We start from the raw sequence: 13,484 nt of genomic DNA, 5'->3' as shown, positions 1-13,484 counted from the left end.
GGAATGTTCAAAATGTACTTTAAAGAATAGGATTGCTTACCTCTTAAAATGTAGGAATTTAATTATTGCTAAATCTGTTAAAATCAAGACATGATATTTCTAGTAATGTGACAACTATTTTTGTCATGAAATTCAACAGTTGAAGCGTACAAATCCCATTTGCATGGGGAATAGGATAGACAAACTGAAATGAATAGAAAATTTGAGTGGAGTCCTTTCTCTCCCTCATTCTTACTAAATGCTTCATACTGATTCACACGAGTCAGTGCTGTTGCTTTTGCTACATGTTTTGCACCTATTCATTCAAGTAACTGGGTTAGTTAACTGGCAAGTAAATTCAATTTTCTGTTTGTGGCTAGCAAAACTAAAAAGCTCGGTGACTGTGACTTGGTATAGACATTAAGAATGCATATGCCATTTTTATACAAGTGTGCAAGGATGTGTATGTAAATTGGAAATGAGTTTGTTAACCCAAAGCATTTTCCTGTTCTTAAAGGTTCCTGTCTTTCTTAAAGTCTTAACAATACCTTTCAGATTCATAAAAATCAGCTGCACCCTTGACATATATTAATGTAGAAACAGCTGACCTGTGAACAATCTTAATTTGCTTTGTTTCCTAACTAGACTCTAGTTTAGAGAATTTTTTCACTTGAAAGTGAACTGCCATCCATCAGTCATTTCTCTTTACACTTGTAGGCATGAAACAGTTTACATATGTTTTCTCTAAATTTGAGTGGTGAAAATCTTCTTCTTGATATATCATGGAAGAATTTAACTTTATTTCAATAAACCTTTCTCTAAAGGTCCTTTGGCACCTTGATATTTTTCGAAGGAGTTTCAGACAGATAACCACTCACAAATGTATGGGAGATTCCTGCATCTTTTGTGCTCTCAAGGTAGGACTTTTTTTAATATTATGTTGTTTATTGTAATCTGAATTTGTTTGGTCATCTTAATTTAAAGTTCTTAACTATTGCTATTTGTTTTGCATTGCATCCATGATTTGGGAGGGGACAAAAGCATAGACTTCTTTGAAATTAAACCCCACTTAATGTTGTTGTTTTGGTAACATTTGAAGTTAATATTACTGAGCACATTTCAACATAATAGAATCCTGAAGGGTAAACCAACATGCAGGATTTGGTTGCCAATCTAAAATGTTCGATTATTTTACAGTAAGAATGTAAAAGAAAGCAGCAGTTAGGAATTCTGTGCTTGCAGTTTGTACTGTTTTCAAGTTGAAGTCATTTAAAGGTAATCATAAACATTAAGAAAAGTTTTGTGTTAATTAGTCTGTAAATATTAGGAAGGTTGAATGAATATCTGAGACAAGCAATAATTGAGTTTTTGTCCCATGTTTCTGAGTTGGAGTGTTGTTGAAACTTGAGATTGAAGTCTGTGGCAATAAGCCGAGGAATTTATTTTCCAAAGTTTTTAATTTAAAAATCCTTTAAAAGTACTTTAGTTTTCTTTTTCAGAAAGGAGGAAGTGGAACTGGGCTATTGTCTTAAACACTGCCTGTTGCCAGTTTACTGGAGTTATCCATCCCCAAAGTTTACTTTTACTATTTGATCATGAGATGTGGGCATCACTGGCTGGGCCAGCATTTATTGCCTAGAAGGTGGTGGTGAGCTGCTGCCTTGAAGTCCTGTTGTCCATTTGGTGCAAGTAGACCCACAATGCCATTACAAACAGAGTTGTAGAAATTTGATCCAGCAACACTGAAAGAATAGTGATATATTCGCAAGTGAGGATAGCAGTGATTTGGAGGGGAATTTGAAAGTATTGATGTTTCCATGTATTTGCTGCAGTTATCCTTCTGAATGGGCATAATTGTGGGTTTGGAAGGTGCTACCTAAGACTTTTGGTGATTTTCTGCAGCGTATCAGTACTCAAGCTACCACTGAGCATCAGTGATGGAGGGATTGATTTGCACCACGTTCACAAACAAGCTGGTGTCTAGCTTCATAAATGTTGTTAGAGCTGCCCTCGTTCAGTTAAGTGGGGAGTATTCCATCACACCCCTGAGTTGGAGATGGATGGGCAGGCTTACAGGAGTCAGAAGGTGTGTTACTAGTTACAGGATTCCGAGCCATTGACCTGCTCTTTCAGCTACTGTACTTATAATGAGTCCAGTTCAGTTTCACCCGGGATGTTGACAGCATGGGATCCAGTGATATGGGTACCATTGAACGTCAAGGGTGATGTTTCAATTCTTTCCTGTCAGTGGTGATCATTGCCTGACATTTGGGTGGCATTAATGTTACTTGTGACTGGTTACCCCAAGTATAGATATTTGTATTTGAATTTGAATTGCATCAGCATCTGAAGAGTCGCGAATGAGCTGAACATTATGCAATCATCAGTGAATACCTCTGATTCTGACCTTATGATGGAGAGAAGGTCATTGATGAGGAAGCTGAAGATGACTGGGCTAAGCACACTGCCCTGAGGAACTCCTACAGAGATGTCCTGGAGTTGAGGTAACTGACCACCTCCAACTAACAGACAAGTTTCCGTCCTGATTCCCATTAACTGGAGTTTTGCTAGAACCCCTTGATGTAACTGTAAATAGGTCAGGAATTGTTGCTCTGGTGGAAATCAAATTGAGCATCTGTGAACATATTGCTAAGCCGGTTGGCATTGTTGGCGACTCCTTACCTAACATGAACGGGAATTGAATTTGTCTTGCTTTTAGTGTACAATGCAAAATCGGGCACTTCTCCACATTCAGGTGGATGCCAGTGTTGTAGCCACACTTGAAGAGCTTGTCTAGGGTTGTGGCAAGTTCTGCAGCATGAGTCTTCTGTACTGTTGCTTGTGTTCTTTGAGTCCACAGCGCTGCAGTATCCACTGCTTTCAGCCAATTCTTGATATTATGTGGAGTGAATCGAATTGGATCGAGACTAGCATCAGATGTTGTGGACCTCTAGAGGAGGCATGGATTGTCTGTTCAGTTTTTCTGGCTCGCAATTGACACAAATGATATGTTGGGCTCCTCATCAATGAACATAGAAATATTTGTGAACCCTCCTCCTTCAGTGAGTTGTTTAATTGTCCCATCACCATTCATGCTTGTAGCACAATGCACACCTTGGATCTATTCCATTGGCTGTGGATCTGTTTACTCTGTTGTATCACTTGCTGCTTAAGCTGTTTGACATTGAAGTATTCCTGAGTTGTAACTGCACCAAGTTGACACTTATATTTTAGGTATGCTTGGTGCTGCTTCTTTGCTATGCGTTGAAGCAGGTTGACCCCATAACTTGCTGGTAATAGGAGAGTGGGGGATCTGCTGGACTATGTGGTTGTCGATTATATATGAGAACAGTTCTGCTTGCCCCTAACTGTATATCACTGCACTTTGCTATGTCTGGCCTGTCAGTGGGGCAGTCTGAGACAGCTCTCCTAGTTTTGCCACTAGCCAAAGTGATTTGTAAGGAGGATTTTGCCGAATTGAGTTTATTGTCATCATTCTGGTGCCTAGGCTGATGCCAGGTGGTCTGTCTGGTTTCATTCTTTACTTTGCCGAATATTAATGCTTCCGGGAGAAACTTTTAAGTAAGCATTCCATGAGACCAGTTAAGCCTCATTGCCCATCAGGGGATTAATTCTTGACTCTCCATAAAGTAATTAAGTAGATTTGGAAACTGCTACAAATTTGACTGTTGAATTTTGTTGCATCTGATCAAAGCTTAAGATCATAATGTCCCAAAGTAATTACAATTCAGTAATGCTGTGAAGGCCAGAGAAGTCATTAGAGAATTGAGCAATTACATGTAAACGATGTAGATTTTATTCAAGGGTTACTGCAAAATGATAGTGACGTGCAGACATGTGAGAAACAAAGTTAAGATACACAAAACAGACATTGCATACTAATGGGTCCTAATTCACTTGAACTTCTTTTCTCAACTACTTTACATTTTTGTTTTTGTGTTGTCTAAAAATGCCAAATCCATTTCCATAATCAACCCCTTGGTTACTATTGTACCATCTCCGTTTGGGGGTCCATGTTTCTTCTTTGCTGGAAGAGACTTGAGATTTATTTTTCTATATTTGGTGCAATCTGTTGGTCATTCGAGATGATAGATTATAGCTCAAAGTGCAAAAGCCACTTCTAATTTTCAAAGAAAGCAATGTTTTCAAGTTTTTGACTTATACTAATATTAATTCTTGCATTTTGGAGTCCAGAACTAGAGGGCATAGATTTGGGGAGAGAGGGGAAAGATATAAAAGGGACCTACGGGGCAACTTTTTCACACAGAGGGTGGTACGTGTATGGAAATGAGCTGCCAGGGGAAGTGGTGGAGGCTGGTACAATTGCAACAGTTAAGAGGCATCTGGATGGGAATAGGAAGGGTTTGGAGGGATATGGGCCAGATGCTGGCGGGTGGGACTAGAAAGGGTTGGGATATCTGGTTGGCATGGATGAATTGGACTGAAGGGTCTGTTTCCATGCTGTACATCTCTATGACTCTGAAATTTGAACACGCTGACGGACCAAATATTATGAAGCAAGGACTTTTTATTGCACTGGCATCAGTGTATTGTAAATATGAAGGGAAATCTAAGTTTAAACCTGGAGGACAATATTTATGTGGTATTACATCTGTATATATTGCACAGATAAACAAGAAAGCACTGGAAATTAAGGGCACAACGCTTATCTATCACATGCATGAAGGTTGGGACATTAAAGAGCCTAAATGGCAATCTTGTATAAGGGAAAGACCTCTGGTATCTGTTCAGAATGCCATCTTTTCAGCATCATGTTCAGCGTTGGGTTGCTGATTACAACAAAGAACCAAATCAAGACGTCTGAAATACTTCGCATCTTTGGGAATGTATAATTTTCTCTCAATCCTAGGTAGTGGGTAAACATCTTTGAGTCTTTATGCTGAATGCCCAGTAATTCACACAGATCCTCAGTTTTTCATCCTTCTCCGTCAAGAGGACTGTGGAAGATGAGTATTGACCTGATGAATCTTTGATTACATCTCACTCCAAAGGCGTTTGTAGGATTTCTCAGATTTTCTCCCAGTGATGGTGTGGGATCTGACGGTAAGGCTGCTTTACTGAACGGTCAAGTTTTTAGTCATAATCCTGTGATTTACCAGGCCACAATATCCATATCATCATCATTCCTGAAAATTGATTTGTTCTTGGGAATGCAGAACCATAGGGATGAATGCCTACTAACTATTCAATATGATTGTCAAGACTTGAGTGGGCGCAATTTAAAATTCAGCAAAGGAGGACAAAGGGATTGCTTGATAATGGGAAAATAGAATACAAAAGTAATCTCATGGGAAGCGTAAAAACAGACTGTCAAAGTTTATAGAAGTATGTGAAGAGAAAAAAATTGATAGAGACAAATGTAGCTCTCTTGCAGTTAGAAACAGTGGAACTTATAATGGGGAACAAAGAAATGGCTGACCTGCTAAATACGTTCCTTGGGTCCTGTGTTCACAAAGAGGATGCAGATAACTAACACAAATTTGTTGCAGAACACAGGATTTAGTGAGCGGGAGGATCTGAAGGAAACCTGTATTAGTAGGGAACTGATGTTGGCTAGATTGATGGGATTGAAGCCAGAAAAATCCCCAGGCTCTGATAATGTACATCACAAAGAATCTGATGCATTGGTGGTGATCTACCAAGATTGTTTAGACTCTGGAACAGTTCCCACAGATTGGAATATAACTATAGATCAGTCAGCCTGACACCAGGGAAAATTGCTGGAGTCAATTATAAAAGATTTAATAGCTGAGCATTTGGAAAACAGTGGTATGGTTGGACAGAGTCAGCATTGATTTAAGAAAGGGAAATCCTGTTTGACATATCTAAGGGAATCCTTGGATGTAGCTAGTGAAGTTAATGAGGATGAGCGAGTAGATATGGTTTATTTGGGCTTTGGAAGGCTTTCAACAAAGTCCCACATAAGAGAGTAGCATGTAAAGTTAAAACGCGTGTATTGGGGGTAGTGTATTGAACTAGAATATTGGTTGACAAAAAGGAAACACAGTGTTAGAATAATTAGGTCATTTCCCAAATGGCAGGGAGAGACTAGCGTTGTGCCAAAGGGATCAATGCTCAGATCTCAGCTATTCATAATACATATTAATTATTTAGATGAGGGAACTGGATGTAATATCTCCAAGTCTGCAGGACACAAAGCTGGGTGGGAGAATGAGCTATGAGAAAGGTGCAGACTTGCTTCAGTGTGATTTGGACCAGCTGAGTGGGCAAATGCATAGCACGTGCAGCATGATGTGGATAAACATGAGGTTATCCAGTTGCGAGCAAAAGCAGACAGGTGATGATTATCTGAATGTCCTCTCTTAATTTATAATCAATGTGCCACAAGATCTTTTACATCAGTCACTGATGATGAGTATGTAGATGCAGCAAGCAGTAAAGACAAACAGTATGCTGGCCTTCATGGTGAGAGGATTTAAGTACAAGAGGAGGGATATCTTGCTGCGATTATACATGGCCTTGGTGAGACCAAACCTCCAATATCGTGTGCTATTTTGGGATCCTTATCTGATTCTTGCGGCAGAGGTGTGCATCAAAGATTTACCAGACTGATTCTTGGGATGGTAAGACTGAAGTATGAAAAGTGGTTACATTGGTTAGGATTATGTTTGCTGAAGTTGAGAAGAATGAGGGGGATCACATAGAAACCCATAAAATTCTAGCAGGACGAGACAGGCTAGATACAGGATACATGTTCCCGATGATGAGGGAGTCCAAAAACAGAGGTCACAGTCTAAGGAAACGGAGTGAATCTTTTTGGACTGAGATTAGAAGAAATTTATTCATCCAGAGAGTGGTGAGCCTATGGAATTTACTACCATAGAAAGCAGTTGAGGTCAAAACGTTGTAAGATTTGAAGCATGATTTGAAAATACCACTTGAGGCTAAAGGGAACAAAAGATAATGGGAAGAGGAGGAACAGGCATTTGAGTAGATGATGAATTATGATCATAATTAATGGCAGAGCAGGCTTGAAGGGCTGATGGCTTACTCCTCCTATTTTCTGTGTCTTTGTATCATGAATGATCATACACTTCAATGCCTTTTTCCTCACATTATCCCCAAATCCCTTTGTTTTTAATGCTTAGAAACGTGTCCATTCCTACTGTCAACAAACTCAATAATTGAGTTTCCGTAGCCCTGCAGACAAGAGAATTCCAAACATTCACAACCCTCTGAATAATAAAACAAAAACCTTCTAGTGAGAGTAGAAATTAGCTCTTCATTTGGCTCTCCTCCAACTCGCCAAAATGTTCATCTCTGAAGTGATAGTGGACATGTCATCTCCAATTTGTTCGTTGTCCATGACAGCAGAATGTTCAAGAATGTTGTGGGCATTCTTGGTTGGACATAAGCATCTTTGTTGAAATGAGCCATCTGACTGAGTACCCTCCCCATTTTACGCCATAGTGATGTGAGCAGCTCCCAGAACTAGAAAAATGGGAGCTCTGTCACATGTCACAGATGATACTTCATTGGAGACTGATGTTAATCAGTTCATGCTGGCATGAACATTTGAGAACAGTGATTGATTGGGCAGTTAAAAGAACTGCCTGATTTCCTGCTCCTTCAAAGGTTCCATATACGTTGTTAGACCCTGAGTGCAGAGAATCGACGTTTCGGGCATAAGCCCTTCTCCAGGATTCCTGAAGAAGGACTTATGCCCGAAACGTCGATTCTCCTGTTCCCTGGATGCTGCCTGACCTGCTGCGCTTTTCCAGCAACACATTTTCAGCTCTGATCTCCAGCATCTGCAGACCTCACTTTCTCCCTTGAGTGCAGAGAGCAGTGTCAAAGACTTTTGAGCTCCACCAGCTGACCCTGTGATATGCAGCTCATTGCAGTCACCACACATGCTTTCCATTGACACCCAGATATTTCATAACATGTTTGACCCCAAAACCATGTGTAATTTCAAATTTCTTACATTTGCTGAAGTATCAATCGGAACATGAGACTCCAGAAACACCAGAGTGTGATGAACAGCATGTCAGAACAACTCAATATAACCGTAATAGAGGATGTCTGTCTTCTACGAAGCAGAATGAGGAAAGAGCTATCACTCTGCTCTCACTACTCAGCAAAATGCTCAGGAAATAAGTGTTGAGTCATAGTTGACACTGCTCCTATGTCAATTCGGCATGACCCTTCTACCTGGCCAAATTTCACCTTCATTATAGAGCAAATCTCTGTTGTGCTGCACAAGACTCAGCCTCTTCCCTGGTGAAACCTTCCCTCCTGCCTGGCTGTCAGTGGATGCTCAACTAGTTCAAGGTTTGCTGAGAAGAGGTGGAGCTCCATGCTTGACAGCAGTGGTAGCTGAACACTGTCGCATTTGAAGTCAAGCCCTGTCAAAATATCAACACGTCTTTGGAGCATCCCTTCAGTGTGATTGGCTGTGAGGCTGACTGTGGAGATCAGACAGCAAGGACTGGATCGGCACATGTTGTGCAACAATCTACTCTGCCGGCTTGAGGTCTAAATCCCCATTTGCACAAAGTCACCCTCCTAATGGTCTCTTTTGTGGTCTTGTGATTTTGAGAGAGTGTGCCTTTGAGAGAGTTATTCTTGGCTGTTTCTGTTGCAGAGAGATGTTGCCACAGTGCTGCCAGAGTGTTTGCTTCAGAAGCTGTGGATAAATAGCTTTGAGCTCCCAGAGTGTTTTTTTTGTTAGACTAAAGAAGCATGAGTAGGTGGAATCAGGCTCACACAGACCCAGGGTTTTAGCTTTGCTTTCACTTGGGGATTGGAGTTGGCTGTTGAAGTTGACAGACACAGCTCTTTTGTAGTGCTGCAGCAAAAAGCTTGAGTTCTCTCTCTGCTGCTCCATTGTCTCTTTCAGTGTTCCTTTCTCCTGATGTGGAAGGCAGATAACAATGCGTGAGGAAAATCTGTTTTGCTGAATTTGCCAAGGGTGTGTTTATGGGATGCTGCTATATTGGAATAGTTGATACTAGTAGTTAAATAATGAGAAGACTAATTTTGGATGATAACATCTGCCAAAGGATAGTTGCTCTTGACACTGAATGGAAACTTAGAGTGTATCTGCAAGAATAATGAAGCCTTTTTAAAAAATTACACATAGTATGCTTTTAGTGATACATTTTAGTTGTCCCACCTTTCGTATTTTTTCGCATTGCTTCCATCAGAGCTTGTCTGCAGAATGACTTGAGCACTGTGTGCTATAAATGGTCTCTCATTAATTAGTTGTGGTACAAGTTGTGTCGCAGAAATTTTAATTTTAAATTTGACAAGTGACAGAAGCTGCACTATGGTATGGTAACCTTGGTTGTTATTGATTTCACGCCTGTGGCGTTGTGTCCCAGTTAATCTGAGATCACTAGTTATAATAGCTTTTATAATCAGTTGATACATGGCAACAGAAGTGACTGTCAATTCTTTTCCAAGTTTGTGTAAACTAATGTTACATCATTTATTTAACTGATGTGATTTTGTTTTATTATTGGTCAGCAGAGATTATTATTCCTGAATATGTTGATCCTGTAAGGAGATTTTATTCCTTTAATTTTATTCATGTGTTTGTGTCTATATTCATAACAGGTGCTCACCAATTAGAGGATAAATGCATTGGTCAATAAACTGATTTGCCTCTACCAGGACACTGTGCAGAATGTTGTCAGGTTGGCTCAGTGACTGCACTCCTTCCTCAATCTCTCACTTGTCAATGATGGCATGGGGGGACACATATATTCAACAATAGAAGGATATATAACTGACTCCATTCTGTCCTCATCTGACACTGAAACTTTCAAGACGGAATCAAAGTAAATTGAGTGAAACATGAGGTATCTTGGCAGGGTATATGTGCTGAGGATGTTTCCTCTTGTGAGAGAATCTAGAACGAGGGGTCATTATTTAAAAATCATGATCACCTGTTTAAAAAAGATGACGCGAACAAACCTCTGAAGGTTGAGAGCCTTTGGAATTCTCTTGCTGAAAAGTTGGTGGAAACAGAATCCTTGAATATTTTAAAGGGTTTTTTTCATCTACGGGGTGGTGGGTATATGAAACCCACTACCTGAAAGGGTGATAGAGGCAGGAACCCTGACAACATTAAAAAGTATTTAGGTGAGAAGCAGTGTAACATACAAGGTTTCAGGCCAAGTGTTGGAAAATGGCACACAGTCGATGGGTGCTTGATGATTAGTGCAGACATGATAGGTTAAAGGGCCTTTTTTTTGTGCTGTAAAGCTCTTATGACTGTGCTTAACAGCAGTCTGATCAGGATCTGTAAATTGTGACATCTTATGGGCATAGTTTATCAGCATATTTTTCTTGATGCTAATTGAGCCATGCACTTCCAAGATTTACTGGGTTTTCTGGTGTTTTCTCTCTGTTTTGATAAAATTGGAAGCAGACTGCCATTGTGATGGCCACTGATTTCTAAACTCTGCTTTCTAGCTCACCAATTTAATCTCTCAAACTTGATATACAACTTGTCCCACCATTTATCTCTCGCATTTTTTTGTCACTGCTCATTTGGCAGACTAAATAAATTGAGAACACTGACCATGGTGCAAAGAAGAGTTACAGTGGACTCAAACTGTGAAATGTAATTCTGTCTCCACAGATCATACCAAAACTGCCAAACTTTCTTTCTGTCAGGGTAATGAGAATGGTGACTTCTCCTGGAGGCTGTGCATGTCTGAGGAAGGGACTACTTTCTTGGACTACTTCCAGAGAGAGCACCGCATTAGCTGTTTATCAAAAGAGTAACAAGTAAATTAGGTTGTGATTGGAGGGGATTGTTGTCTCAGAGGCAGCAGCCTGAGGAATGTCAACACATCAGTATAATGATCTTGTGTGAGACCACCACCTTTGTGCTGTGGTCTCAGACCAGATTGCCAAATGTATGTTATGATCATGGACAAAATCACCAAATTATTTTATGATCTAGTTCGAGACTAGTAATCCTTATTTTTAAAATAGGCAGAAGGTGAGATCCAGGAGACTCAGTAAGAGAATAAAGCCACAAAATTTCACAGTTTTGACTTAACCTTGTACTTAGCAAGGTAAAACAGGCCACAATAAATGTACAACTTATTTCTGCAACCCAGAATTAACATGGTACTGATGGATAACATACTGTGATCAAACACCCACAAAACACAAAGTGGCAAATGCAATCAAGACAGATCTCACTGATGTCTCAGTAACTTCCTGAAACATTAAAGAAATGTTGAGTCATCAAATCTCACTAAACTTCACAAGGAATTACTGTTCTCCACTTTTGCTGATCTGACCGTGAAACTCAATCTTGAGCCCTTCAATCATGGCCTGCCTCAACAACTGCTTCTGTTCTAGCTGATCGCCTTCTTTTTGTGATTCCACAATTCCCCTAGATTTGAAACAGAATTCCAGAAATGAGATGAATGACATTACTGTGAAGGCCGCATTTTTGATGGGGATCTTTCATAAATCTAGAATCAATAGGAATCAGAGATAACTCTCTGCCAATTGAAGATGATTCGCGCACAAAGACCGATGTTGGAGTTCAGTCATCTCAGCTTCAGCCTGTCTGTCTGCAGGAGTTGTTCAGAATATTGTCCTTGGCCCAACACCTTCAGCTCCTTCATCAATAATAAGTTTAAGAGGTATTTAGATAGATACATGAGCAGGCAGGGAATTGAGGGACGTAGACGATGTGCATGCAGATGGGATTAGGTTAGAATGGCATCGTAGTCAGCACAGACTTGATAGGCCAAAGGGCCTGTTCCTGTGTCCTGCTGTTCTGTGTTCTATGTTTGACCTTCCCTCATCACATTGTCAAAACGTTTGCTGCTGATTGCATAATTTCCAACTCCTCTTGTGATTCCTCTGAAATAGTCCATGTCGAAAAGCAACAAAATATCCAGGACAGGATTGACAAATGCCAAGTAACATTCATGCCATGCAAGTGTCAGACAATGGCCATTTCCAATGACACAATCTAACTGTTGGACTAGATGTTCAATGGCACTACCATTGCCAAAGTTTCCGATGCTACCATGATGGAGGGGTTACCATTGATCAGAAGCTGAACTGGACCAGCCATACAAATGCTGTGGTTGCAAGGAGAGGCCAGAGGCTACGAATCCTGCAGCGAGTAACTCCTGACTCCCTAAAGCCTGTCAACTATCTTTAAGGTACAAGTCAGGAGTGTGGTGGAATATATCTCACTTCCCTGGATGAGTGCAACCCCCCACAATGTTTGAAGTTGACAATGTCCATCCTGGACAATGTCGCCTGCTTGATTGATAACATATCCAAATTCACTGTATCCAGCACTGACCCTCAGAGCACACTGCCGTTAATATCCCGAAGCTGCACTACAGGAACAGCACCTTCCACAACCACAATTGCTACCATCTAAAGGGACAAGGGCATCAGATATGTGGGGAGTCCATAACTTGCAAATTCCCCTCCAAGCCACGCACCATCCTAACCTGACATATTGCAGTTTGTTCGGTGTTCTTGGGATTTACTCATTGTATCCTCCCCACAGACCTTGAAAAGTTGAATTGCCTTCCCTGCAATGCAACTAAAAGTCAGCTATTCTAACATGGAGTCTACTCTTTGTCTTGAAATGCTTACTGACCTTCAGTTTCTGCCTCTATTTTTTGAACTCCTCTCCAATGACACCTGAACTGTGATGTGGAGGTGCTAGTGTTGGACTGGGTTGGACAAAGTCACAAATCTCATGACAGCAGGTTACCGTCCAACAGGTTTATTTGAGCTTTTAGAGCAATGCTCCTTCATCAAGCAAAGTGGATGGAAGCGCACAGGCACAGAATATATAGGCAGAGAGATAATGGCAAGGTAATTTCAGGTAAATAAGAGTGTTAACAGGTAAGTATAAATAGAACATAGAACAATATCGCGCAGAACAGCCCCTTCGGCCCTCGATATTGCACCGACCTGTGAGCTAATCTAAGCCCATTCCCCTACACTATCCCATCATCATCCATCTGCTTATCCAAAGACTTTTTAAATACCCCTAATGTGGCTGAGTTCACTACATTGGCAGGCAGGGCATTCCATGCCCTTGCCACTCTCTGAGTAAAGAACCTGCCTCTGACATCTCTTAAATCTATCACCATTCAATTTGCAGCTTTGTCCCCTCGTACAAGCCGACGTCATTATCCCAGGAAATCGACTCTCACTGCCCATCCTATATAATCCTCTGATCATCTTGTATGTCTCTATTAAATTCCCTCAGCCGCTTTCTCTCCAATGAGAACAGACCCAGGTCCCTCAGCCTTTCCTCATAAGACCTTTGCTCCAGAGCAGGCAACGTCCTGGTAAATCTCCTCTTACCTTTTTCTAATGCTTCCACATCCTTCTGGAGCGACCAGAACTGTACACAATATTCCAAGTGAGGCTGCACTAGCGTTCTGTACAATTGCAGCTTGACATCATGGCTTAGGAACTCAATCCCTCTA

At 40.8% G+C, this 13,484-nt stretch overlaps 1 protein-coding gene across 4 annotated transcripts in view; it reads left to right on the top strand.

The window, feature by feature from the left end:
- Nucleotides 1–13,484, top strand: part of usp54a (ubiquitin specific peptidase 54a) — a 134,743-nt gene that overhangs the window by 54,659 nt on the left and 66,600 nt on the right. For all 4 annotated transcript variants that reach the window (XM_043679225.1, XM_043679226.1, XM_043679227.1 and 1 more), the window contains exon 3: nt 804–896. In XM_043679225.1, coding sequence (XP_043535160.1) covers nt 804–896 — 93 coding nt within the window. The remainder of the gene's footprint in view (nt 1–803; nt 897–13,484) is intronic.

Source organism: Chiloscyllium plagiosum, chromosome 38, assembly GCF_004010195.1.
Source record: "Chiloscyllium plagiosum isolate BGI_BamShark_2017 chromosome 38, ASM401019v2, whole genome shotgun sequence".
In the NCBI taxonomy this organism is placed as follows: domain Eukaryota; kingdom Metazoa; phylum Chordata; class Chondrichthyes; order Orectolobiformes; family Hemiscylliidae; genus Chiloscyllium; species Chiloscyllium plagiosum.
The sequence above is the reverse complement of the archived record's forward strand: the minus strand, read 5'-3'. Positions and strand labels throughout refer to the sequence as shown.